A 27,887-nucleotide genomic window follows, 5' to 3' on the forward strand; every position below is an offset into this window, starting at 1 on the left:
TTATATACAGCGCGAATTTCTAACAATATTGATGTCGCTCGAATGCCAAAACACCTGAAACAAATACACAAAAAGACGGGCGCAATTATGACGTATGTCGCATGACGTATGACAATTATGACTTTAGTATGACGCAAAACAATTCCAGACCATCAGAACAAGGCAGGACGCTTTATCACTGGCACACACTTCAGATCACATACTGACAACATGAATGACAATATACTGGCACATCCGAGATATTGGATTGGTCACACTAGCCACGCGACATAAAATCAGCAGACTTGCAGCTTATCACAAATTGCAGCTGGACAATCGGTTAGAGCCTCCCAGTACGTACACTTCATTCTTTTTAACACTCGTTCACGGGGCGCAGGGAGACAGAGAAACCTACGCAACTCGGACGCACGCACACTTATACCAAAGTATAACTCATGCAAATTTGTTCCTATCACACAATGATCCAGTGCACTGCAACATGATAACACAGTATTCCCCGGAAAAATACCGACCACCAGAGCTGCGTGAACATCAACGCGGCATGCTTGACTCCACGGCGCGTGCTTGCGTCCAAGGGTCGTAACGCGACGCTTTGCCGGCATGGAGCGATTCTTACGTTATTGTGATGTGCTCATGATTTGCAGCACAGATGTTGTCCTGCTTTTGTCTTCTAACAAATGCCGGGCTACACTTCTCGGTTAGACAGTGGTGCATGATGAAAAATACATGGGAAGCAAAAACCTGTCACGACGTATTATAGATTACCTATGACATACCTAATAAATGCAAAATGATAACTTGCTATATATTATTTCTGCGCACGGCCGGTGTGCAAACCATCCTGGATCGTGCACAATTCTTTATTACATGTGATGATCACCACATGCGTCGCGATATGTCACCATATAACAACCACACAGCGTCACGGTCGACACCAAGCGAATGACCATGGCTGACGCGAGGAGTACGTTTGGATCATTCGGCGATGCTATTTCAACTAGGGAGAGACAGATGCAGAGACAGGGATAGGGTCAGGGGCAGAGGCAGAGACAGAGACAGAGACTGAGACAGAGACAGAGACAGAAACGGAGACAGAGACAGACAGAGACACAGACATAGACATAGGCATAGACAGACATAGACAGAAACATATACAGATGGAGACGGAGACGGAGACGGAGACGGAGAAGGAGACGAGAGAAAGAGAGAGAGAGAGAGAGAGAGAGAGAGAGAGAGAGAGAGAGAGAGAGAGAGAGAGAGAGAGAGAGAGAGAGAGAGAGAGAGAGAGAGAGAGAGAGAGAGAGAAACAGAGAGAAAGAAGCAGTGTGTGTGTGGGGGGGTGTGGGGGGGTGTGGGGTGTGGGTGTGGGTGTGGGTGTGGGTGTGGGTGTGGGTGTGGGTGTGGGTGTGTGTGGGTGTGGGTGTGGGTGTGGTGTGGGTGTGGGTGTGGGTGTGGGTGTGCGGGTGGGTGAGGGTGTGGGTGGGAAGGGTGTGGGTGGGTGTGGGTGTGGGTGTGGGTGTGGGTGTGGGTGTGAGTACATATAGGTGCCAAGTGTATCTTGTCAGTCACCACCAGCCACAGCCGCCTTCACTCTAACACTTACATCCGAGGCGACTACCCTGAGACCTGACCTGTTGCGACGCCCTACGGCGCCCTGACGCGCCCTGACCCTGGCCTCATTGCGGCGCCCCGGTCCGACGTCCGGTAGGCTGACCTGAGCGCGGTAGGTCGCCTCGAGATCTTGCCGGCAGAGTCGGCCTCCTGCGGACGTCCCAGTTCGCTACAGTGAACGGTCGGTCGATACGGATCCGTGTTCTGGGAACGCGCTCCCGTGTATCCAGCCCACCGGACCGGCCGCTACCCCTGGAGGACTCCGTCGGACCGTCCGTTACCCCTACAGGCCTCCGCCGAGCCGGCCGCAATGCATGAAGAGCTCCACCGGACCGGCCGCTACCTCTGGAGAACTCGCGTGTTGAAGATCGTGAACGTAACTTGAGAACCGCCAGTTGATATCGAAAATCAAATTCTGATATTTACAGATCATGAGATGCTATACGCATCAACGATTTAGTGACCTGTCCTGATGTCAGTGACATAAGCTGTAGGTATATACAGCATACATCATATACTGCCTACAGCAAACGACAGATTGAAAACAAAAGGTGTAAATAATCCATAAGACCTTAAGGCCGCTAAAATAGGGAATACACCCTCTGAGCTATAAATATTTACATCAATGTCAGTATTAGTTTTGTATCCCCCCGCTCAACTGTGGATAGCATTTGAGCATGTTGGTGCTAGGGCCAGCTCACATTTTCCGCAAAATTGTGATGGTTTGCTCAACGTCCTCACTGTATCGAACCAAACTACCAACTGTGCACTTGCGCAACGTATTCTGCACACATTTTTAGTTGGTTGCCTAAACAAAACAAAATATTGTAGATTGTGAAGCAAAATGCATCAGTGCTGTGTCTTCAATGAGATCTGAAGATACCCAAGTAACGAATACGTTCGTTCAGCAATGTAGGCCTACATCAATACCAAAATAATAATGATATCTTACCGTTCAGTTTTAGATGACAGGTCAGCATGTGAGTTGTCAGACCAGCACACATTTTCTGCAGACACAGGCGGGCTTTTTATATTGCTCTTACTTATCATATCACAGTATAGAGCAAAACCATCGTATTTGCATCTGTACACTACCTTTGTACGTGTGCAACACACCCTAAGCACACAGGGTGTCGATACACTCAGATGCACCAAGCAAGTTCAAGTATTTACAGATTGAGAGACGCCATTTGCACCAACAAATGTAGTCAGTGATCTGTCAGTAGCATGACAGCAGTTTACAGAAACAACACAACATGCAAGTTGGAAAATGGCATAAAAGCTGAGTCTTCAGTGAGATCTGAAATCAACTCAGGCAGACCAAAATGAGCAATGATTAGCGAGATCTTCAGCAAGTTTAAGTTTAACCAGGTCAAAGAGGTCGAATCAACCCTGTATAGATTCCCCCTGCTGCCTCAAATGCTAAGCAAGCTACGACAATTCGGAGGACAGCGCTGAATGGCACCTGGAATTATTTAACAGATTGACACAAGAAGACATTGACCCATGTGTCTTGCATCCAGCAATGTCATGCCATAGAGGTGAAGTATTGCTGCATTAGCCCGTACCTCTATGTCAAGAATTGAAAGCGCTACCCAAATGGGGAAAAAAGGATAGGGAAAGCCTTCACAAGCCGCACGATAGGAGCTAATAAGGTATAATCACATGACGTCCCAATGATGCAAAGTTGAACACAGAGTTGATGGTTTTACCTAGCTGTCCGCCGGATGATCTGAGGCCAGTGTTGTGAAAAATATTGCCAACGGATGTTACCTGGGCAACCAACTGAGGGAAAGGGGGCTGACCACCCCCTGGCCTTCCCTAGACGTAGGTTGACTCTCTCACAGCGAGTTTTCTGCTCTGTTCTGACCGGTTTTCACCAACACTGAAGCTCGCCAACACATAGATTCTAGATAACACAGTATGTATACCCTTATTCCTCGTATGTACAGCCTATACATACTGTATTCCTACACAGTATGTATAGCCTTATACGAGGAATAAGGCTATACATACATTCACCTCTCCATTCTCCACTTCGGAGAATGGAGAGGTGAATGTGATAGTAAAGGTGCTATTTACGTCTGATATTCGTCTTGATTAAGGCATGCATCCGAAATATCACGTAAATTTATCCATTCCGGTTATTCTGCGGGGAATAAGGCTGTCAATGCTGTCTTATACATACAAATATATATATATATATATATATATATATATATATATATATACATAATGCTCCTCGTAGATGCGCCCGATAACTTACGCAACACACGACTGCGTGCAAACTCAGCGATGATAACATCCAAGCGCCCGCCCATGCAGAAGCATTTATTTCAGCTACGTTGTATGCTTTAGCAAAGGACTTAACCAACCAGATAGGTGCCACACCTTCTTGTACTTGTGCTCCGGCCAAGAATGCTTCACTCTTCTCTTCGCGCGATTCAAAACGTCTCACGCTCAGTTTCACTAGTTAAAAAATCGCGCGCACGGTACCTGTCTCCTAATGTGTACTGTTGACCTGTGGCTACCATCCCAGTTAAAATTCACGGGAAAGACAGATGGCAAAATGTAATTGCGATGCAACAATAATTAATTGTATCCATAAGATACCCATCAAACCAGGCTGAAACACCGTAAGCTATTTTGTTATGCTCAATGGGTATGAGGCATCATTTCAAAATAAAATTGAAAACTTTCAACATAACAGCATCTGGTACTTCAGCTGTTTGACAACTAATTTTAGTCTGACAAGGCAATGCCAGTGAAAGGTACTCGGGTGTTAGAACTGTTTACATATTCGGTAAATGGAGGACATATTTGGAAAGTTATTTTTGGGCGGGGACCGGCGAGATTTTGCTTGACAGATCTGACCTATGGCCTTATAAAGAGACCAGAACGATGGTAATATACTTGAAAGTGATATCGCTAAAGATAAGTAAGGCGTGTACGCCAATGCAAGGTAAGGCAAGGTAAGATAAGATAAGGTGTGGTGGGTTAAGGTCACGTCAGTTCAGGTCAGTTCAGACAAGGTCAGGTCAGGTCAGGTCAGGTAAGGAGGATAAATCGTGTAAGGGCATGCGTAGGTCTGCCCAACCAGTGCATACTTCTGATTCTGGCTGACCCACCATGTCATCAGACAGTGATCCCGGCTGGCAGCGCGCTTCTGGATGGGGCTTCAGGCATGTGATCTCAAACAAGGGGAGTGCCACCGCTCTGTTGTCGAGAGCGACTCTGAGCACGGTCTGGCGACGTCAAACAATGTCGCTTTGAATCTGTCTCCGGCGTGGAAGTTTCGCTAAGTTTACCGGAGCGATGTTGACAGGGAGTAGACGTGTTTGGGAGCTCCAGAAAAGCACTGTGCTGCACAATTTCAAAAGAGAAGTTGTTTACTCCTCGCTTTTGTAATAATGGGCTGCTGCCAAGTACGTACCTCGGTTTAAGACCCTTGAAATGTCCGACAGGCATTTGTGTGAGTGAGCTTCAAATGTGGTTCGCACTGGCGCAGACGATGCTACTAAACTCGTGAATGTGAGGTGTGTGCTACGTTACGGCTGGGTGATATGACCGGTCTGATGCGCGCAGAATGTTAGTCCCACCAGGGTTCGAACCTCAATGTCTCACGGCCACAGCGTAGCTTGCCATGACTCCTGAACACAAGTATAGCCTTCACACTAAAACATTCATATTCGTCATTCATTTAATTTCATATTTCTTCTTCTTGAGAGCAATTTCTACCCTTCAGTTACATATCTTCTGCAAGTGGATGACAGCTTTCCAATGCTGTCCTTCCCGTGGCTCTAGCTTGTTTGGTTGGCGAAATCTTAACACGCGTCCGGATGGCTGTTTGGATACCATCCGCTCGGGTGGGGGTCAATTTGACCCCCTGAGATCTCAGGAACTAAGAGAGCTAGGGACATCAAATTTACAGAGTGTGTTGATCTGTACGTGGACTTATTTCGGTCAAAGTTTGAGGTTTCTAGTACATGACCTTCGGGTCAAATCAGGTTAAAAAATGTCAAGCCTCAGGTTGGTCTTCAAAGGGCCCCTGGAACCTATGTAACTGCTCTAAGCAAAATGTCATGTGCTCATTTAAGGTCAGTGAACTTGTTGGACCTTTGAACTTCATGATGACCAAACTCATACAAGATTGCTTTGAATTTTGCAGTTGAATAAGCCACAAAGATTAAGCTAGGCAGTACGTTCCTAAAAACAAAATGTTAACCCAGGCCATATTAGGTCAGTGACCTATCCTTACCTTTAAAAAGTTCATGGGAGGTTTATAATGCGGTTCCTGTTATCACAAAATTCGAAATGGGCGCCAGAAAGTACCCCATACAGCATGGCCTAGAGAAATAACACAGGTTGGTTTTAACCATGGTCTGACCTTCGTACCTGACCCTAGGTCAATGTAATTTGTTAATTCAATTGTTGCATTGCCTAAGAAAGTATTTCAGAGACGCATGGCTTCGTCTAACACTCCGTTGTTTGATCAGGTTGAATAATTTCCTGGCAATGGCCTTCGCCGAAACCATGGCCTGACCTTGACCTGTCATAGGTGAGCGACCTTACAAGGTACATCTAAGATTTTGACGCGAGACGATCCCGCTATTCGATTGCGTACAGCCATGCAAAATTTAGCGCGGCTGCGCCACGCCGTCCGGGAACCATTCGGTAACAACCTTTCTGGAGGTCAATTTGACCCTCACGTGTTAGTGTCCCACACGTGTAGACCCACACGTGTAGCGCGTGTTAAGGGGATCGCCAGAGCTCGTAGAGCAGACAAATCGATCAAAGGTATTACAATAACTGCATGTCCTTTTACATGCACGCACAAAACGTCAATACAGCCATAGGTGTATGCAGTGTCATCATAAGCATTGGAAATATACGAAAAACGAGGAGGTAGAGGCAAGTATGCCTTTGCCTTTATCAGAGCAAGCGGGGACTCTTAGTTATTGGACATTCGCTTTCCATACTATTGGCCCTCATCTCGGCATCCGACAAATGACCGAAGTACATTCATCCAAATGTATCTTTCGCTGAACACATTTAACCAAATGTAATTTTGTCGACCGTATGACCTCGTATCAATGAGGCGAAACGTTTCCAGTCGATGGCACAATATTATCAAATTAATCTGAACGGCCGTGTGACCGGAACAGCCGAACACAAGGAGTGGAAACCGAACACAGAACAGGGCACGGGGCACCCGGACTAAGGAATGGAAGCTGAACACAGAGCAGGGCACGGGGCATCCGAACATGAGCAATGGAAACTGAACACAGAGCAGGGCACGGGGTACCCGAACATAAGGAATGGAAACCGAACACAGAACGGAACACGGAGCACCCAATCACAAGAATTGAAGCTGAACACAGAACAGAGCTCGAAGCAGTTGCAGGCCCATCTCCGAACTAAATGGAACACCTAAGCTGACACCATGTTAATGTGCCAGCTGAGATCAAATGCCATACGGGGTATTCAGTACAGATCATGCCGAAGATAGGAGCAGCTGCACGTACGACCAGGCACGCAACCAGTGGGATGAGAGGCCAAGCGGGGTCATATGTGGCGCGGCGTTGGCTGGCTGCTGACCGAAACAGCTGATCGGAAGGGATCAATCCTACCGCTACCCAATTATGAGCGAGCACCAGTCCACCTTAACAACCGTTCAACAATGGTTAGTGTAGTATGGCAGGCGTGGGGAACGTTACTGGTGAGTCTAGTGTATGAGTGATTTGAACCTGCTTTACTGTAATGGGACTTAAACGCGCTTTGGCCGAAATGCCGAACGATGTATGTCATCTTGCCGGTCCTAAGTGTAGAGTCCCATGTGAGTTTGAAAGGCTTTCATGTTAAAAACACGTGTTGTTTATTACAACGCGGACGGTTTTAACAATGACGCAATGCCAGTCTGGAACTAGATATTTCTAACCAAAAATTGGCAGAATTTTGTATTAAAAGACTTGAAATGTGCCAAGTGAAGTCTTACTTTTACCTACATGCCTCAACCATGCAAATATCGGGCCTACGGTAATGTGACTGCATCAGTGACGTGCTTGGACAGCCTGGCTGGCTCTCCGCAAATATCTACACATATCGTTGGGCTTGCCTGCTGCTGCAAGCAGCCACTGAAGCCCTGTATCAATCGCCCAGTCAATAACGCTCATTAACCAAGCTCATTACAGAGGTACTCACACCACCGAACAGCAACTGTTGAAATCGCTCGTCATCAAAGACAGTGTTCCAAATTTGTATGGGATCTTGAACTGAAATAGCGATCTCGGAGATCGTTCGGTGCAGTTTACAGCTCTGCCCATCTTAAACCCCAAACATTTCTAGTTCCTGAGCAATACACCCGAGAAGATATGCATACTTTTCGTGTAGACTATTTTAAGGTCACCCAGCCATCCAAAGCGCCCTAATAACGTCATTTTGATCTTGTCATTCCATTGGTCATGTGACGATAAAGGCCAAAACAAAAATGTTGTCAAGGCGTTTATATCTGTGTTCGTGAGCACCATCTCCGAATGCAGCGGCCGACAGTTGGCTCTCAATCAGTGTTGCACGAGGTACGATGACGGAATGAAACAATATCGTTTTGAGAAGCAACTTTACTAGATTTAGAGATTGTGTGATTTCCCGTCACCCATCACATCGAGCATTCCGTCAGCACAAGTGACGTCACAAACTCCAGTTGGCAGTCGTGCTGACGACAGACCGAACGTGATCATGACCCAGCGTGCAGAGTTTATTTCATTTTCCAAACAAATTTCGAAGGCGAGGGCGGATTTCACGAAAACCAAGGATATGCTGGCATGTGAGAGGAATATGCTGAGAGCATCTGGCGAATTATGCAGCAAGTTTCGTAACAGCGGAGGCCAGTCGATACTCGTCGAAGTGGACGGCGAGCGCCGGGTACGTTTCTTCGGCCTTTCAGCATTTACCTTAACTCCTAGACTTTGCTGCGTAACTGTCAGGTGGCTAACATGCAATTACTAAACTGAAAAATATGAGACAGACAGAGGACATTTCGTTGATGTGGTTTCCTCTAAGATTGTTGCGCACCGATGGCATCTTTCCCTTCTTAGGTCATGGGCATAGCTTCACAGCCAGGTGGGGTGCAATTACATCCGCAACATCTCAGAAAGGTAGCGTTAGATCTCAGGTGTTTCAAATATAGCATCAAGTACAAAACTGCACATCCATCCTTCATGTTGCAGCGCATCCACAACATGAAGAACTTGCATGTATGCTCTAACATGGGGATATCACGCTGTGGGTTTTATCGACATTGGCTGGCAAGATATACTGCGATCGACAGCTCTGAGAAAACGAGGCGTTTGACACGTGATCACTATGGACTAGAGGGAAAAACACGCTGTGAAGCGATTGTACTGCCATCCTACCTAAAGGCGAGTGTTCCGCAATTGTTTTGGTTTTGAACTAAAATAGCCACAATGAATATAATTCGGCGCAGTTTACAACCGTGCCCATTTTGAGACCTAAACCTTTCTAGTTTCTAAGCTCACGCCCACGAAGATGGGCATACTATTTCGGTGAGATCATTTCAAGGTCACCCAGGCATTCATGACTTCATATTAACGTTATTCAAATCATATCGTTCGTTTGTTCATGCAGCGATATACACCAAGAATGATATAGTCATCCAATCATGCACATCTGCCATTGTGGGCACGATTTCCAGATATAACGGCCGTCAATTGGCTCTTAATCAATGTTGGGCAACGTTCTATGACGTAGTCAAACAACGTCGTATTGAGGAGCATGTTAACTAATTAGAAAAATTGCGTTGGCTAGAGCAGTCTTTTCACTGAGAAGTATACCAATGAGTGTGCTTTTTCGTTATATCTGATGCCTGTATGCCTTCAAGCGTGAAACATTCCGGCGCGGAACGTTTCTGCTGACTCCCGTGTGTCACCACTGCTGATGTTATGACTGGGGGAGTATTTTTTATAGAAAGGTGCACATTCGAAGTCCTCATGCTCCATCCTCTTAGGTTATGAGACGTGTTTGATCCTTACTTAAATGAGGAGTGACTCATTACCTGAATATCTACGTGAATAGTAAAGTTATGCTGACGTAGTTGTGGGTTGTTAAGCTTTGCGCAACGGGTTCTTGAGTACAATGATCACAACTTGCTGCTTTTGACGAAACTAACACTTCCACCTGTTCTGAAGCCTGCTTCAAATCAGTGGATCATCCTGCTGTTGGCGGTCGGTCTGGAATGTTCATCTATGGTTTCAACCTTGTGCCAGACACTCGCCAAACTAAACTAGTCGAAGCTTCCCTTGGCTTCTCACATTAACAGCCCCTGAAATGAAAAAGAGGACTGTGACTAGCATACCCGTCGGGCCTCCCTTTACCTTATTTCAGGTGACGGGATCAGATTACCACCCATCCCTGAGATCTCTGGAACTACGGGGCTAGTTTTGAAAAACTAGACGTAGTTTGACTGCTCTCCACGAGATCTACATATATAAATGGAAAATATCAAACTTTAAATTGGGAGGAGGGCGACAGATAGGCCAATAAATTTAATGCATGTTTGATCCGACCTAGTTATGAAGTGAATGAACTGATTTCCACGCACCCAACGCGAATAGATTGATAATGAATTTAAAATTGGTAGGTCACAGGGGCATTACAAAGTTGGAAATTCATGGGCGTAATACAGCGGAGTACATAAGAAGGACGAAACAGCGTTTGCCAAAGCAGGCTTTTTATTTAACGTATGCAGAGCAATCAGACTGGTGCAGAGCTCTGTTATCAGAAAAGCGCGTAGAAACTCAAATTTAGGCTTAGGAGATAAAGGGTGACTATACGGGAGTGGGAGGGGCCATGCGAAGGGGGAAGGGGCGTAGTGAGTGGTATATATTGTTGGTGGCTGCTATGCTGCTATGCACTGTAAGTGAGTTGCGTCGCCAAGATAGCATTTGCGCCCAAATGGCATACGTGCAAAGATGCTCCAATGTGTTTTCAGTTTTCCTACGGAGGGGAATAGGGAGACGTGTGGTTTGGTCGTAACCCATTACCGCGGCCAGCCCTCCGTCAGTGGCACGGTCTCCGTGCACTGCAATCCCACCCTTCTTGCCTTCTCCGGGCACGATTCGGTCATAGTTTAAGACGCTTTATGCACGGATGTCGAGCAAAGCTGGTATCCCATTTTGGGCCTTCAATCTAGATGATATGAACCTTGCTTATTATCCTTTGTGCGGCGGCTTGCGCAAAAGCGCATTGTTCTTTCTTCAGTAAGCTCCAATATCCCGCCGCCAGCAGGTGTGGTAACACATCGACCGTATGTGTCCCACGTGCTGTTAACTGATCAGTTATCCCTCACGCGGCCCCTTCAACGCCTGGCAAACCCAACTGAATGCTGCCGACTCAGCGTCGCGTGCGCTGGTTCGGGAGCATTCATTACTGCCGGATCTCCGGCAGCGTCGTCGTGCCGCGACCTGGCCGGCCTCACGCGGTCGTCTGTGTCCGGCAGCGCTCCAGTTCCGACAAGGAGCGCCGTCGCCGCCCAGCTCCATCTGCAGCCTTCCATGCCGCGACGGCCAGGCCAGGAAGTATGTCGATAGCGAGGCGCGCGAACGCTGCTGTTGGCACTGCTTCAATTGCTCGACATATCAGGTAAGAGACGTGGGCGAAAAAAGACAGGCGTGGAATGGGCATCCAGTTTTCATGAAGTTTGCCGTGAGATAGTTGGCAAAAATTTGCTTTGAAATTGGGCTGGGCTCATCGACTTTTTGGAGGCATCCTGCGGCTATGCTGAGGGTGTCCATTGGACTGATCGGTACATTAAGAATCCACTTTTATAAATGTTCAGCCCTCAGGGCTGTCTTGCCTTGGCTAGCGTGAGATCGTACGCGCAGTCGCCCTGGTGCGCTGCAGTTTTAGATCAGGCACCCATCGCCATGTGCCATTTGAAAGAAATTATGGGTGTTGTCGATGCCATGCTCGTCAGGTCGGAAACGCGACACAAAATTCCAAAACTTGGCTGTCCTCACTCTCCTGGATAGAGGACATTGGGGATGATGCGCAGACATTCTTAATACTTATATCGTCAATCGTCATACGGTCATATCCTAGTGTTCCACATGATCGTTACATGCGCATACACCATTGTCCAGTTTCAGAGAGGGGGGGGGGGGGGGTAACAGCTTTATGCCTATCATTGCATTTGGTTATGATAACTGTGTCTCTTACCTAAATAGCGAGTGCTGCAAAATAGTTGCATAGTCATATGGAGAGTACACCGAAGAAATCATGCCTGTGAGGCGTTGCTGCACTTCACAATGGTCGTGTAATGCAGCTGCACGCAGAAAATGTCACTCGACCTCATCATCACTCAACCAAATAATATAATAAACCCATCGGAGGTTGTAAAATGAGCTCTCTGCATCTAATGACTCTACAAGAGGGTGTGGCCAGCGTACTTGCAGGATCCAGCAAGGCTTCCTCCACCAGTGACCCTGCCATGAACCGAACCCAAAGCCACTTGACACCTAAGAACTGTGATCGGTGCCAGCCCCCGAGGCTGTGACCGGGACTCGCCTCCGACCGTGGAGCGACCGACGCCCGGCGGCTGCCGCTCCGGCGGCGCGGCGGCCGACGAGCGTCACTATCAGCGCCGTATCTGTCCCCGGCGACAAATCCGGCGGTCCCGCGGCGCCGTTCGCCGCCGGCGCGGCGCACACAGAAGTGCGCCGCGAAATAGCCGCCGCGGTGGCTGGCGGCGCCGACGCGAGCAGCCACGGCGCCGGCGGCCAGGCCATTAGACGTGTGGCTTCTATATCCGTCGGGCGCGCCGCCCGTACGTATATAGCGTGGCTGACTCACTGCGTTTGGTACAGCCAAGAACATACACGTCCCAGGACCACGAAACAGTTGAAAATGCCCAACGAGGTCTGGCAGTTTCTCTAAGATTAAGAGCCGAAGACTCCATGCAATTTATGTTGTTGCCCTGGACGCACTAACATCAAAAAGGTTCAGATTTTGTCATGTGTCCAGTGCTGAGCACCTTTTAAGATAAGCATTAACAAATGGGAGCGTCAATCAGTCGCCATATTTCAGAGCCATTTTACCCAACAGCTCAAGTGTTCTGTAAGTCGGGGAGCGTCCATCGATCGCCATATTTCAGAGCCATTTTACCCAACAGCTCAAGTGTTCTGTAAGTCGGGGAGCGTACACTGATTGCCATATTTGAGAGCCATTTTACCCAATAGCTCAAGTGTTCTGTAAATCGGGCTGTTCCCTCCGTGAAAAGGCCCTCATCGCGGCGCACGTACCATATTTGTCTGCTGACTTGCAAAGAACCCCCTCCTGTTTTTACTGTCCGCTCTGATTTCATGCTGATTATCCACTGTGATCGCAACAAAAGATCACTGTTCGAAGCAACGATCTCTGTTTACCGATGGCAAACAAGCCCAAACAGCTATTTGGGCTTGATATGTACAACTAAGCCTAGTTTTTAAATGCAACATCTACATCTAGTTATAAGGCTATCCGGCCTTTAAGGTAGCACTATCCGGTCGCCCCACAAATGATACATTTATCGCATTCCATGCCTAAGTGCAAAGCATTGCACAGTACCTCACAAATCTCCATTTCATCACAGTCGGCGCCGTTCCTTTCATATAGTGGTAGCATTAAATACCCCTGCCAATCAATGTGATGACTATGATAAGTTCAGATGCCATTGTATTCGGAAAAATAGTTTCCTTTCCAGTTTGTGAGTGAAAGCTGTTAGGGTTGTTGTACAACGCGCGGGAAAATGTGTGTGCCTGCGGCGCGCTGACCTCTGTTTTCAGAGTATTTTGCCCGAGCCTCACCACGTCCCCACCCTCACCCCATCCTGCCTGTGCCCCCGATTTTGTTCAGAAACAGTCGGTGGAGTCAAGCGCGATGTACGGTCATCCCGATCACAAAGCTTGGCTATTTCTCTGCGGATTCAACCTGATTTATGTACAAAGCCGCTGAGAAGAGTGGGCCAGGCGGCAGGTGCTAGTGGCAGATCTGTCAACGGTTTGTACTCGCCTTTTATCCCAAGCGTTCCTTTGTCATCTGGAAAAAGCATGTTTGAACTCTTTACCCGACGGCTGTTGGCCTGAATCCCCGGGCGGGAACGTTGCTTTGCTTGATCCCACTGACATGGAAGGGCACCTGGCAGCTTGTCCACGCGGAGCCAGCCCAGGACCGGGCAGGACGTGAAACACGTGCTGCAGGACAATGAATCACTTTGCCCGTTTACCTGTGTCACCCATGGGCGATTCAACTTGGATGGCGCGTTCAGGGAACATGTGTAAGGGCTTAGTCGCTGCATGTTCTTTTGTACTCTCCTGCTGCACTTAATTGATTAGCTGAAGGGTGCTGAGGGTGAGGTCATGGCCACGCCCGCAGGAGTGACGCCCTGACCCCGGGTTCGGGCGGTTGTGTCCGCGCAGCTGTGCTATAGAATACGGTGCCTCTCCATGTGATAGCGTTATTGCCACCAATCGGTCCGGCAAAGAGCTTTACAATTGGTGGCAGCGGTGAGCGCTCCATCCTGGCGTCCCCGTTGGCGTTTCCTTCATCAGCGTTACGGTAGCCACGTGGGCTGGAGCCTCGCGACCGCCGGTATGCCTCTGCGGTGTGTTGCCCTCTCAAGCATCAGGAACATTCAAACACTCAAGCAAGTATCCAGCAGCAGTGATGCCCTTACCCTGGCTTCGGGTGGTTGGGCCGGCGCAGCTGCGCTATAGAATATAGTGCCTCTTCATGTGGTAGCGTTATTGATACCAATCGGTCGGACAAATACCTTAACACATGCAACGACCTTTGCTCAAAAGTGATCCACTGCTCAAAGCCACCCGTGCAAATCATTTGGAATGCATCTGAGTCTAACAAAGACGTTGAGCGTCCGGACATTATGCCCTGGGGAGTACTGTGAGTAAAGTGGTGGGTCGAAGGGATCCCCACCCCGAGACACAAATGAAGCTAGCTCCGTTCCATAGCGCCATGCACCGTCCAGTTCCGTCTGATGTCGTCCTGTGCAGTCTGGTTCCGTCCGGTTTTGTCTAGACCCGTCTGGTACCGTTCTGCTTCATCTGGTTTCTTCCGACCACGTCCGTTGACGTCTAATGCTGTCTGATTGCATCCGGTCAGACAAAATCGGCTCTCGACTGTTCTTTTAAGTTTTCTCCAACTCGACCTTCATCCCTGTTGGTTGTTAGCGCCTCCGACTTTTTGTCTTTCGACTTTTTCCCATTCGACTTTTTGTCTGGGAATCCCCATTGGCTGTCATTCCGACGACACGGGGGCATTGGTCCCCTGCCTGATCCGGGAGGCCGTTTGACCCGGGCAGTTGACCTCTGATCGATGCATGGGCCTTAATTGACGCAAAATGATCTCTCATCGCCGCAGGTGGTTCAATAATTCGCACAAAGAGTCAAGGCTGGCTTAACGGGCGGTCGGCTGCACTGGAGTGGAGCGCCCCTGTTCAGTTCAGGGGTCCCAGAGTAGCGCAGGACGCTTCCATTGGAGTGGAGCGCCCCTGTTCAGTTCAGGGGTCCCAGAGTAGTGCAGGACGCTTCCACTGGAGTGGAGCGCCCCTGTTCAGTTCAGGGGTCCCAGAGTAGCGCAGGACGCTTCCACTGGAGTGGAGCGCCCCTGTTCAGTTCAGGGGTCCCAGAGTAGCGCAGGACGCTTCCACTGGAGTGGAGCGCCCCTGTTCAGTTCAGGGGTCCCAGAGTAGCGCAGGACGCTTCCACTGGAGTGGAGCGCCCCTGTTCAGTTCAGGGGTCCCAGAGTAGCGCAGGACGCTTCCACTCTCTCATTATGGGCTTACATTAGCAGTTAGCATATCTCCTTTCATTGTCAGAAGGTTCCGACCAACGCAAAAGGTAACTCTAGCATTCGGGGTTCATTCCCTGCTCCTGTTCAACGAATGTTCGCCTAGTCGACACCGAAGCCTCTTGCCGACACAACCCCCTGTTAGGCATTGTGGGTCCCTGACCGAAATAGGGACTCCTTATTGTTTCAGGGACCCGATCGATGCAAAACGCGGGCCTCGGCCTGGACCCTGCTTGGGAAGTGAGCCCTCGGGACTCCTAGCCCGCCACTGAGCCGACTGTTCGGTGCTGGCGGTCTCTCACTGATATGTGATGTCACGGTCTTTCGGGTCCGGGTCCTTAATGTGATCTACAGTCAGCCCGTCGGGCCCCTCGACCTTCCAAGCACGCATTTAGTTGTTGCTTCCGAGGGTCCTGCGCCCCCCCCCCCCCCTCCTCCTCCTTCCATCACTGCTGCTGACCGATTCGGGACCCTTTGTCAACACTGGGCTCCCGACTGACACGGAGGACGCCCACTGACACAGGGGTACGAACAGTGTAATTCAGGTGCCTGGCCCAGTCCCTGCTTGGAAAATGGGCTTCAGGCTCAAACCGACACGGAGCTGACTGTCCTGGAGTGATGATGTGAAAAGAACCTAACCGACATAAAAACCCTCATCGACTAAGGGGCCGTAAATCGGTATATAAGACACTTTGACTGGCATTTGAGGGCCGTTTCCACAGGCCGGGGGACTTAATACAACCAACGTACAGCCGCCCAGGCCCTTCAGGCCCGCAGCGGACCATTGCAGAATTTTACGTTTTCCACGTTGATCGAATGGGGAGTTAAAAAAGTGATGAATGTTGCAATTTTGCTCGAACACTTCGCCTTATGAACACCTGAAATATGAACGTCGTGTAATTACTTAAACGCAACTGCCAACGGATTGCGCGTTTTTTTGCCGGCAGTTTACGGGTGGTGCAGCCAGTGGTTGCCGATGCTGGCTTATACGCATCAGGTACCAACGTGGCTGGCCGGGCCCAGACAAACAGCACCTGTAGAACGTAGAAATTTATCGATCTAGCCAAGACTATTATTTAGCTAAGATTCGCTCGACTTGAAGCCTTGCTCGTGATAAGCCAGGTGAGCATTGACCATGAATGGCGTACGCTCCCCTGGAACGTAGTCTCATTTGAAGCAACGCCGATAACTGCAGGTTGTTTCTAATCTTTCGCGCGATTTCGTGAACAGCATGTGGTAGCTTTTGCTATTGAAAACGGCAAATACATGGTCATCGTCAAGACTCCCTTTAAAGACTCCCTCTATAGCCCATGCCGTAAAACAACAGAGCGAAAAGAACCGAACAGCTGATCGTGTATACATTACTGCGTATGTGCTAGGCTGCGATCTTCCAGCTACAGCGCTGAACGGATGGGTGTCCTGCCGTATCTGAACCGGCGCGCATCACTGCAAATACGGCGCCCTGCTGTGAGGACCAGCACGCTGATCAGTACGCTGTCGTCTGATCCTGTCTCCGCCTCTACCTCGCTGCGACTAGCTCAGTTCGCGTGTGTGAAGTGACACCACCGACCGCGATCCCTGCCAATCCGATCTTCAGGCGCCTCTCGCGCGGCACGCATCACAGGCGCGCAGCGGCCGGCCCCGAGGGCCGCCCCCCCCGATGCGATCGTATTTCACCGACCGTCCCGCGCCAAAGGCTCGGCCGACGAGCGCCTCCGGCGATTATTCTGCCGACGGAAACCCTGACGGCGATTTTTGCGCGGCTCGTCGTCCGCCTAACTGGCCTATGCATCACGCAGGACGAGCGCCGCCGCTATGCAAATCGCGCCGCTCGGCCCGATGCGGACGCGACGCCCCACGTCGTTCGCCGATGCGCGGCGCGCGAGGAAGCATGTCAGGCTGGATCGGTAACAGGTGTTCTGTGGAACAAATTGGCGGTAGCTCAGGCGTTAGGCGAGGTTGGTGGCCGGACTTTGTGCACATCACAATGGAGTGGCAGGCAATCTGGGGAGGTGAGACTGGTAGCACGTATAGCAGTACAGGAACTGGTGTGGTGAAGAGTGTTATTAGTGCGCGCACCTGGGCCGTCTCCGCGGCCGGGTCGACAGAGCTGGTCTCAGGGGGAGAGGCAGCACCGCAAATGTGATGCTGGACATGTGGGTTTTCTGACCACCAGCAGGTGGAGCGCACTCAGACCCCATTGGGTCGCGGCCGGGGGCGAAAAGTCCCGTTGCCTGCTGGCGTTATCGTAAGTTTGGGCAAATTCAGCATGATTGTGCCCAAACTTCAAACAGAGGAGGGTGCATTCCGCGGGGCCGGCGTTAACCGGGCCCGAGGCCAAGGGTCCCACAATTCGCAGGTCCGTTCACTTCAGGTGCGGGGTCACATTGCGACAGTGGATTCTACGTGGTTGGTTGATGCGGGAGCAATGGATACCTGCGTGTCGGCATCTCTTCCAGGGGTTAGCTCGTTACCACTCAGTCCAGCGGCTACACGCCCAGATCGCAGCCAATCGCACGACATTGAAATGTGTTGGTATGGTCTGGCAAACGTTTTGATCGGCCGGCAGCGATAACTGACGTTCAGGTACTGCCGTCGGAAGACCTGTCCGCTCTGGCCATCCGTGGAAATGATGTTTTGGCGTTGTCCAAGTACTTCCAAGTAAACTATACGGGCGGATGCTTTATTACATGGGCGGTTGGGCGGATGGACGGGTGCTTTACTTAGGGGGTTGCGCGTACCGTTGGAGGAGCGGTTAGATGGTTTTTCTCTGCAGTCAGTTTCCGCGCGTCCTACGTCTGATTCCAGAGTGGACCATTTTCTGAAAGGGTTGTTTACGCACGAGCTGAGGACTTCGGGTCGATTTCTCGCGATGTTATGCTTGATCCAGATCCTCGACAAAGGAAATGTTATGAAATTTCATTTTGTCCTGGCCTGACTCGGTCTGAGGTGGATAACCGCATTTCGGTTTTCGTGGAAAACTCCTGACTGGATGCTGTCCGTCTTTATTTCCATTCCATTCTTGGCAAAGTTGAAGACGTGAAGACGGCTCCAGTGGGGGTGACAATCATAAAGGGGTCGGATTGGTAAGCGTTGACTTGACTGAAGCGGAAGTCAGCGAGGCCAGCCGCAGGAAGCTGAATAGTCTGTTTGACGGATATCGGGACGTGTTCGCAAACTCTGACTCTGAGCTAGGACGAACACAACGCGGCATCAACACCGGCGGGCCGCCACTTGTTGCAGTTTGGCCAAGTAAAACCTCACATCATTTGAGACCAGAGGTGCGGAGGCAAATCACTGACATGAAGACAAGTGTGCTAATCCAGCGTTCCAATTGCCCTTGGTCGTCACCCGTGTTGATAGCTAAGAAGTCACATGGTTCCTTTTGTTTCGCGGCGGACTTGCGTGTGGTAAACAGCAAGACGGTTGACGAAGTCCCATACCTACTATCTTTCAAAGAATGCCTGGATAGCTTGGCCGGGTCCAGGCTGTTTACCACGCTGAACCTGAACTCGGCTTATTAGCGGGTCCCATTGGCCCCGGAAGACCAGAACAAACGGCATTTACAACAGAGCGCGGTAAAGGGGAGTTCTGGGTCATGCCATTCGGTGCTGACGGGGTCCCGGGATGTTGTTCTCACCTGGATAGTAGAGGTGCTGCGAGGCTTGGTTGGAAAGGGGTTACGGCATATCTCGATGATATCATTGTCGGTGGAAAGGCTGAAGAGGAGCACCTGTACCTGTTGCAAGCTGTGTTGAAAAGACTGAGGTGTGCTGGTTTAACTGTAAAGAGCAAGAAAGTGGTGTCATGCGGGCATCGGATATGGTTCCTTGAACACGTTGTGTCATCCTCAGGTCTCGAGCCAGATGCAGAAAAGGTTGAGATTTTCAAGAGCTTGCCGCGACCACAGACTATCAAGCAGTTAAAACAATTAAATGGGCTTTAAAACCACTGCAATGATTTCGTACCACATCTTCCAGGTCGTGGCGGCCCCGCTGCATACAATCTCTGGAAAGCTTCTGTTTCAGTGAGATGAAGGAAAATACATTTTGTTTTAACTGAAAGAGACCCCATCACGTCCGCGCTCTTCCATTTGCCAGACATGCAGCAATAATTTGAGGTTAGCACTAATGCATCAGATTTGGGCTTGGGCTGATTTTTCACCGAGAGACCGACCAAGGGTTGACAGGCTGGTGAGTTTTGTTTCAAAGGTGTTGTCAGATAGTGAGAAGAATTGGCATATTTCAGATAAGGTGTTTGCATTTGTTTGTTCTTTGAGGATATTGAGACCGTATCTGCTTGGGACGCGCTTCAAGTCGTTCACTGACCACTGTGGGTTTGAGTGCTTGCACAACACCAAAGATCCGAGAGGGCGGTACGCACGCTAGGTTGAAGAGATTGAGGAATTCAACTTTCCCGTGCCTTTCAGAAGAGCCGAGAAAAACTAACATGCTGATGCTCTGTCTCGCGTGGTGATCTTCACAGCGCATTCAGCGACACTGTCTCAGCCACACGACCTGATCCTGCTGGTCGACAGAGGAATGGAAGATGCTCAGCAGCAGAACTAGGCGTCCAGGGCACTGCGCATGGAAGCACGCTTTACACAGTGCGGGGGCCACACAGCCGTCCGTGGTGGCAGCAGGGTTCTGAACCGGCCATTGATAAGGGCAGCGCTTTGTTAGTCGTCGTCAAAGCAGGTATGAAGTACACACTAGTACCGCAAGGTCAACCAGCAGCATCTGGCGGTGTTGGTATAATTGATGGGCATAGACCAAAAAGGGTTAGTGTATTCCATCCGCAGTCGAATGGAGCCGTGGAAAGAACAAACCAGATAATCGGTGCCCCGGTCCGTCGCAAGGTGCAGGAGTCAGGATGTGAGTGGGATTAGTGTCTGGGTGCTGTTAGATTCTGGTATATATCAGCTCAGCACAATGTCACTGGCAGGTCTCCTCTTTCGTCTAGTTTGACCGCGATCCACGCACTCCTGAGATAGCTCAAACGGAGGGAAGTTCTTCAGGCCGTATCCGCACAAAGAAGTCTTGGGCCAGAAACCTAGTGAAAACGTTGGTGAAAGCTCACGAGAAATTAGTTAAACGGGACCAGAAGAAAAAAAATGTGCAGGAGAAGAAAAACGATTGACATGGTCCCTTATCGTCTGGGGTGTCGGGTGTTAATGAAGATTGCACAAAAGCCAGGAACGCAATGAAAACGTCAACTCCGTTGAATGGACGCTTTGTAGTGATCAGCTGTCAGCAAGTTAATATATACCGCATGAAAGCAGAGGACAACTTTAGGCGTCGTTTCATGCGTCATTTCGACGTCATTTGAACCCTGTGGGAAGAAGGCCGTCACGACGTCATTTGAACCCTGTGGGAAGAAGGCCGCCACGACGTCATTTGAACCCTGTGGGAAGAACGCCGCCACGACGTCATTTGAACCCTGTGGGAAGAAGGCCGCCACGTCTGAGTGGACAGAAGCAGATGAGATGGTGACAAATGGCGCGAACAGATGGTCAGCGATGATATGGAATCAAGGGATGTGGGACTTAGAAAATTACTCGGAATCTGAAAATGAGTAGTCTGAAAATTTCCGAGAAACATGTTCAAGAAACTGAGGTGATGACTGATCATTCCAATGAAGTGCGAGTAATCCCCCACCGCCGGCGCAGTGAGAGACGAAACCATTCTCCTAAGCGATGCAGCAAATGAACCGTGTGGTCTGTATGGTGTGGGGGTGGGGAGAGGTGCCGACGGACTCGCAAGCTGGGGAGGAGATGGTGTGGTGTGGTGCATTATTAGTGCGCGCACCTGGGCGCGCCTCTGCGGCTGATCGCCGGAGGCGGGGGCTGACTGGCCGCCGCGGTCAGAGGTCACCGGGACGCCAGTCTTCTGATGCCGGTGAATGCATGCGGATATTACACTCGGATCAGGCGGTACTTCACAAAACACATTAAGAACACAAGTCCGTCGTTGTTCTACGTGGAAGGTAGCAATGTTAAAGCTGAAGCTGTAAACAATGGTTCACTTTTTATCGGCGCATTTACAGAATGGGCGCTGCGGCCGGGTGCCCCAGCGCCTTCATCCCTCATGTACACTTCGTAAATCATGCAGTGAAGCAGCAGGGAAATCCTATTTTCTATTTGAAGGCTCTGCCACTCGCTTCCATGACATGCTTATCACGTAGGCACAGAGCATCATACATATGATGAGTGCCACCACGAATTTCAGCCAGACGGGGTTGTTGAGAGAAAGGAACAATGTTCATTCAGAAGGGGTGCGGCCGGTTGCTAGAAAGAGTACAGCCCCCCCCCCCCCCCCACCCCACCCTAGCCCGCCCCTCAAGGCCACGGTCAAAGCGTGACGGCAAGGGCGGCAGTCGCTATCATTTATATAATTGTCAACACTTCTTTACATTGTGCCTCATCAGGACAAGGATACAGCGGCACAGTCAAATATAAATGCACTTAACCCATATTGCTAAACATGTCAACGGTCACAGTCAACACAATAAAACATTTGAAACCTTGACCCTCGGCGCGCAAACAGGACAGCTTAAAAAACTGCAACAAGCACGCGACGGGAGATCTTTTAGACCCCGTATGAAAAAGGCTGCCCAATCATTTGCGGAGGATATGCAGACCCCATGATATTCAAAGACTGCTCTTGTATGGGCGTGAAGCGGTTCAGAAATCCTTGGATTGAGAGCATTGCTGAACATCGTAAAACGGAAAAGTTGCCAGTGTTGAAGTGAGTGTCATCGGCAAATGAATGGTCTCGGATGGGCAAAAGGTGCTTTAGATCAATCCTCCGCAAACCTCTATCAAAACAATGCGCAGTCAATTTGCCGACATTACAGCCTGCCCTTGAAAGATAAAAACATGCAAGGTATGTCGTCACTCTCACGGAACGTTATCACGCATGGTTTCTGTGAAGCATGCGTGGCATGTTTACATAATATCCAACACGTTCGGAAAGGCAGCTCAGCATACGCACGCGCACGCGGGCGCACTCACGCGTACAACTTCGCACGCACTGCATGATCGCATGATAAGTTTATATAATCAAAAGAATCACAGAAGAGCCTACAATCATGTAATTCGGAAGCAAAGAAGATCTTGATTTCTATTCAATAGTGACGTCAGATATAATGCAACTCAAGCACAGTCGGTGATAAATTTTGCAGCATGGTACTGCGCGACGACTGTGACTTGAAAAATATGTTTGCTGGACGATATGCGTGTACTGTAGAAGGTCTGCGCTGATGTGTTTATATATATATATATATATATATATACATATATATATATACATATATATATATATATATAGAATGTAACAACTCATATTTTTTCTGGTCTGATTCATTATATCACGAGCATAAGGTTCTTGCAAGTTTTCCCTACCTACTAACAAAGTCGCCATTGCTGTTGAGTTAATGCTGCATGTAACAGCACGAGTAGAGATGAAGATAAGAACACCGAACTAGCAGTGATGGCGCGGCTGTGCCTGGTGCACATGCATTGCGTGTGTTTTCTGAACAAGCAAAAGGTAGGTGGCGTTAAGAATGGCATGCGTGGGGAACGCACACAAAAATGTCGGCTTCGCCACTGACGGCCAGCACGTCACATCGTCTCGCCCGCAGAGAAGCGGCAGCTCGGTCGTCTGCCGGCCTCAGCGCTGCCCCTGGGTCTCTCCGCTCCTGGCGAGTTCGCTCGTTGCCGTCCTCAGCGCTGCCGGCCTCAGCGCTGCCCCTGGGTCTCTCCGCTCCTGGCGAGTTCGCTCGTCGCCGTCCTCAGCGCTGCCGGCCTCAGCGCTGCCCCTGGGTCCCTCCGCTCCTGGCGAGTTCGCTCGTCGCCGTCCTCAGCGCTGCCGGCCTCAGCGCTGCCCCTGGGTCTCTCCGCTCCTGGCGAGTTCGCTCGTCGCCGTCCTCAGCGCTGCCGGCCTCAGCGCTGCCCCTGGGTCTCTCCGCTCCTGGCGAGTTCGCTCGTCGCCGTCCGTTTCGCAGGTGACGCTGTCGTTACGCTCTCGCATCGATCAAGGGCGGCGGGCCGATCGAAGCAGCTAATCTGATATGCTTTCAAGCCAGCCTGCGAATCGGAAGAGGCGTTCGCTTTTCAGCAGTCACCCGCCCTGATTAATTAGATCAATGGCTACCGTCTTGATATGATCAAGCCGAACTCCTCCAGGGCACAACCACTGGTGGAGAGTATTGGGAAAAGTTGGAACAGAATTTCCAGAATGGCTCTCCAACTGCATGGGCCCTCCAACTGCATGGGCCCTCCAACTGCATAATGTTCAAATAATATTTACTTCTATTGCCAAGTGACATTTTTGCAGGTGAAGGTATGTCAGATGTTATGACACTCAAGCGTCCAAAACTTGAATTTAGATCGTACTTCCGTGTGAGGATAAGCATCAATTAAAATTTCGATTTAAGCTTGTGTGGCGGCTGCCACATATGTCATGCTATATTCTCCATCCGTGAAACAACCTTTCTGTGCACTGGAGGGGGAGGGATCTTCCACCCCACTTGTCGTTTGATTGACCCTATTCCATGCTACCTGTGCGACTTGGTTTGACTTGCGGGAGACAGATTCTCCCCTCTTCCCCAGAGATCTTGAGAACTGCTGCTCTCATTTGAAAGGTCGCGTGCCATCAGAGTCGCCTCAAGGGGATATTCGTTCCCAAGCCCCCTCCCCCACCAAAAAAAACTTGTCAACTGGGGTGTCGGAGTAAATAATTACAAGCTCTTCGATATTATTTGATGGTCATTGGGACAACAAGTAGTGACCAATTTGAATGGGACAAACGCTGTTGAGCATATGTAACGCAGACGGCCCCCGGGAAAATGCGAGGGACTGATATCTGCTGGGTTAAGTCATTCTGTTTTTATGTCTGGCGCAATGCTTGCCTGATGAAAACGATTCAAGTATGCGTTTGTAGCATGTGCAAACCAAAAAATACCCTTACAATGTACCAATGCACTACCCAATTCTCCATTGCCAGGGTGAGGCCCTAGTACAATGCTCGTCTATGTCCCCATTATGTAGGATGTATGTGGCTATATAAGCTAATCCTTGATCTTCATTTTGTATTAAAGTCAAGTGGAGTGCTCCGCGCAACTTTGTGGTTGAAACATTCCTCGCACAACAAATTGCGTACCAAAAACAAACTCGTGGAACTGTCCGATTCCCCGGAACTTTCATACAACACTTGTGTTTTATTTCTCTGAAACGTTTATGAAACCATGAAAAGTCTAGAAGCATGAAAACAAGTTTTGGAAAATAGGAGACGTCAAAAAGACAAAAATAAGCCTGCGATGCAACCATAAGTGATTTGTCATAACAGACTATCCCAAACGGACTGTCCAACGTTTTACTGACCATACGGTTTACATGGCAATGTATCGTAAAATATTGCGTGTGTGCGGTGGGGGGGGGGGGGGGGGACATGCATTTCAAGACGTTCCGGACCGTCAGTCATTTAAGCCGCCTGAAAAAATAATAAAATCTTGTCTTTCTTTCTGTTTGAGTTCTCCCTGGCCTCTGCCAAAGTATAAAGTAGCATGCTTGCTCTCATAGTCATCAGATAAGCATCATCAAGGAGGGACTTATGTTCACTCACCCACAAAGTGTCTCTTAAAACGTTGATGTCTGGTAGATCTTTAACACCATAACGATTTTCACTTTTGCTGGCGCATACACCCTGGAATTACTGTATTTGATCTGCACGTTTGGCACATTTACACAGGAGTCATCTTCGCCTTTAAATGCTAAGTGATTCCGCAGGAAATGGGCCCAGTCTTTCTTCCGGTATATTTTCGTGTCCCAGCTGGAGGTGTTTTTCTCTGAGATCGGCTATACTTCCTTTTTTTCAACAAAACTGCCTGCAGAGGTAGCAAAGGATTATACCCTAGGGAATTTTAGTCTCTGGTAGTATTCGTGTATGTAAAGCCTCAAGAAGGTGACAAGAATTGAGTGACTTATTTTTTTCGCCAAGTGCATTCCGGTTTCATTCATTCCCGTTTTGTTATCTCTTTGGCATGACCTGACGTTAGCATGTATAGTATTGTGTCACCACGAGACAGCTTCTGCGCTAAAATCTACCGCGCTTACCCGGGCCATGAAGTGTTCTGTAGTCGGGGAGTGGGGGGGGGGGGGGATTCAAGTACACTGCCCGCGCACTGACCTCAGCTTCGGTCGGCTGCCAGGCGGGACGGCGGGCGCCCAGGGGCCAGCTTTGAGTCCGGTCAGCGACCGCGTTGCTGCGTCGTCTTTCTCCTGCTGGCCACATGTGGCTGCTATTGGGGTCGTCTGGCGCTGGGATTCGGTACGCGCTACCGTGATTCCTGTGTAGTCGCGTTCAGGTACCGACCGTTTGCGCTTGGCCACGATCTGTTTGGCTCCCGGACGTCGCGGACTGTGCGGTGTGGAGGACGCTAGCAATAGCCGCATTTACGTAAGGGTTTTTGTGTTGCCAAGGCCACGTTGGCGACCGGAAAGAATGTTCTATGAATGACAAAATGCTTGACTTTTGATAGCAGGTTGTTTCACTCGAATGTGACACATCACATGGATGTTTTAATCACTAATTCATTAAATGCAGAACTTTAGGCAGGATTGACAATATACGTTAAAGAACGCTTCCCCATGGTATCTGTATCATACGATGGCTTGCCCCACAGCAGACCTGCGGCCAGACTTTCATATTTTCTTTTTTAACCGCGGGCCCAGCTAATCGCCACTTGGTTTAGATTTCCTTCAAGATACATCATCAATCACGACTGGTTAAGCTTGTTCAGGCGAAGGGAAGTCCAGAATAAAGACGAAGCGCACCGCACACATGCTCGGAACGCTTGTGGTGTGAAACGCACGGGGCGGGTAAACCGATGGTTGACTCACATGAGGTGGACAACGGGTTGGGCTGGTTGGAGGATTTTTGGAAAGTGTTGGATAGAAACTTAAGAACTTCTTCCAATGTTACTGCTTGCGCTTTTAAAATCACACTGAGGTCCATTTGCACTACCCGTGTAGTGATCAACGCAAATGAGAAAGTCTGGGTGCATTCTTTTTTTGAAGCTCTTCCATAATTCAGACATCAAATGCTAAAGAAATGTGCGTGAATAACGCAACTATTAAGGAACGGATGGTAGCTGGGCATGGGTACAGGTCCACGGGTAACGGGTGGGTTGACAATGGAAATCTTACCCATGAAGGTCTCTAGCACTTACGCTCGCTGAATGCCTCTTCCAAGCTCGCAGCCAGCATTCAAAACCACAACCAGAGTGAGGGCACCACTGACAATATAGGCATCACATTTGTTTGAAGTTTCCAAACAACAGCGGCAGGGAAGGCAGGCATGGCGCTGGCGAGCTATTCCCTGTGAGGCAGACTGCAGGGCTCCATGAGTAGTGAACGGCTCGCGCTGGCTGTCGCCGCTGCGTGGCGGGCGTCGAGAGCACGAGCGGCCTGGGGACCGGGACGTCCAAAGGCCCTCACAAAGCGGCGAGCGGCGGGCACAGACGCCGGCGCTGCCTCCACAGCGCGGTACGGACACAGTAGCGCGGTGTCAGCGGGCTGGGGGCCGGCTCGAAGTCCTCGGGGGACTGAAGATGATGAGTACTAAGCGTTACCCGCCATTTCAAAACTGTGATCAGCAACAGACGGCGGCCGAAGGAGAGTTCAAAGACGACCTTGGATGGTGTGTACAGGTCACGACAGGGGCGTAGTTTATCAAAATAAGCTAGTGCGGGACATTGAGAAATGACGAAAATAACCGCCAAGGACGCCAGAAAGCTGGTTTCTCACACGAATATTGTCCACTGTCTTCTCAAAGTGGGGGAGCGCAAGCTGAGGGAGGGAGTAGGGGGGTTGAGCTGAACTGAACAGGAAACAACACCGCTGGTTCACCACGTGCGTGAGCACCAATACGGCATGGTGAAACGTACATGCGTTTTGCGGTAACAAAAGGATGAATATTTTGCGGCGGCCCCCCCCCCCCCCCCCATATGACTCCATATGGCCAAGAGGACACTTTCCAACTTGAAAGTTCCCCTTAATGCAATGGGACCCCCTTAGTTGCTTCGTGGATCCGCCGCTGTTAGCGCATGCGCACCAGTCAGGAAAGCCGACCGTGCGCCTTTGGCCTGCGATAAATGCAACGCAAACGAGGCTAGTGGGTGTCTGGTTTCAGCGACCCTCAGGCTTAGGCATCTTACCTTCGCCGCTGGCGTTCGTAAATGTCATGCACATGGTACGAATAGTCTGGCGTTGCTCAGGGCTCATATTTCCGCGTTGTGACTGCAATTCCAGCATGGCTTGGCCGAGGCTCTTGTCAAGAGCCTCGGCATATCCGGCACCCAGTCGTCGCAGGCTGCTGCTTTCTGCACCGCATTCACGGTCGGTCCTGGCGTAGCAGAAA

The 27,887-nt window shown here is 49.9% G+C and overlaps 1 protein-coding gene across 1 annotated transcript in view; it reads left to right on the plus strand.

The window, feature by feature from the left end:
* The window catches only part of LOC119097417 (metabotropic glutamate receptor), a 194,481-nt gene that overhangs the window by 99,924 nt on the left and 66,670 nt on the right, over window positions 1–27,887 (plus strand). The window contains exon 13 of the mRNA XM_037220459.1: window positions 11,126–11,268. Within this exon, the coding sequence (XP_037076354.1) occupies window positions 11,126–11,268 (143 nt within the window). The remainder of the gene's footprint in view (window positions 1–11,125; window positions 11,269–27,887) is intronic.

This window comes from Pollicipes pollicipes, unplaced genomic scaffold (genome assembly GCF_011947565.3).
Source record: "Pollicipes pollicipes isolate AB1234 unplaced genomic scaffold, Ppol_2.1 Scaffold_4295;HRSCAF=5057_pilon_pilon_pilon, whole genome shotgun sequence".
Lineage (NCBI taxonomy): Eukaryota > Metazoa > Arthropoda > Thecostraca > Pollicipedomorpha > Pollicipedidae > Pollicipes > Pollicipes pollicipes.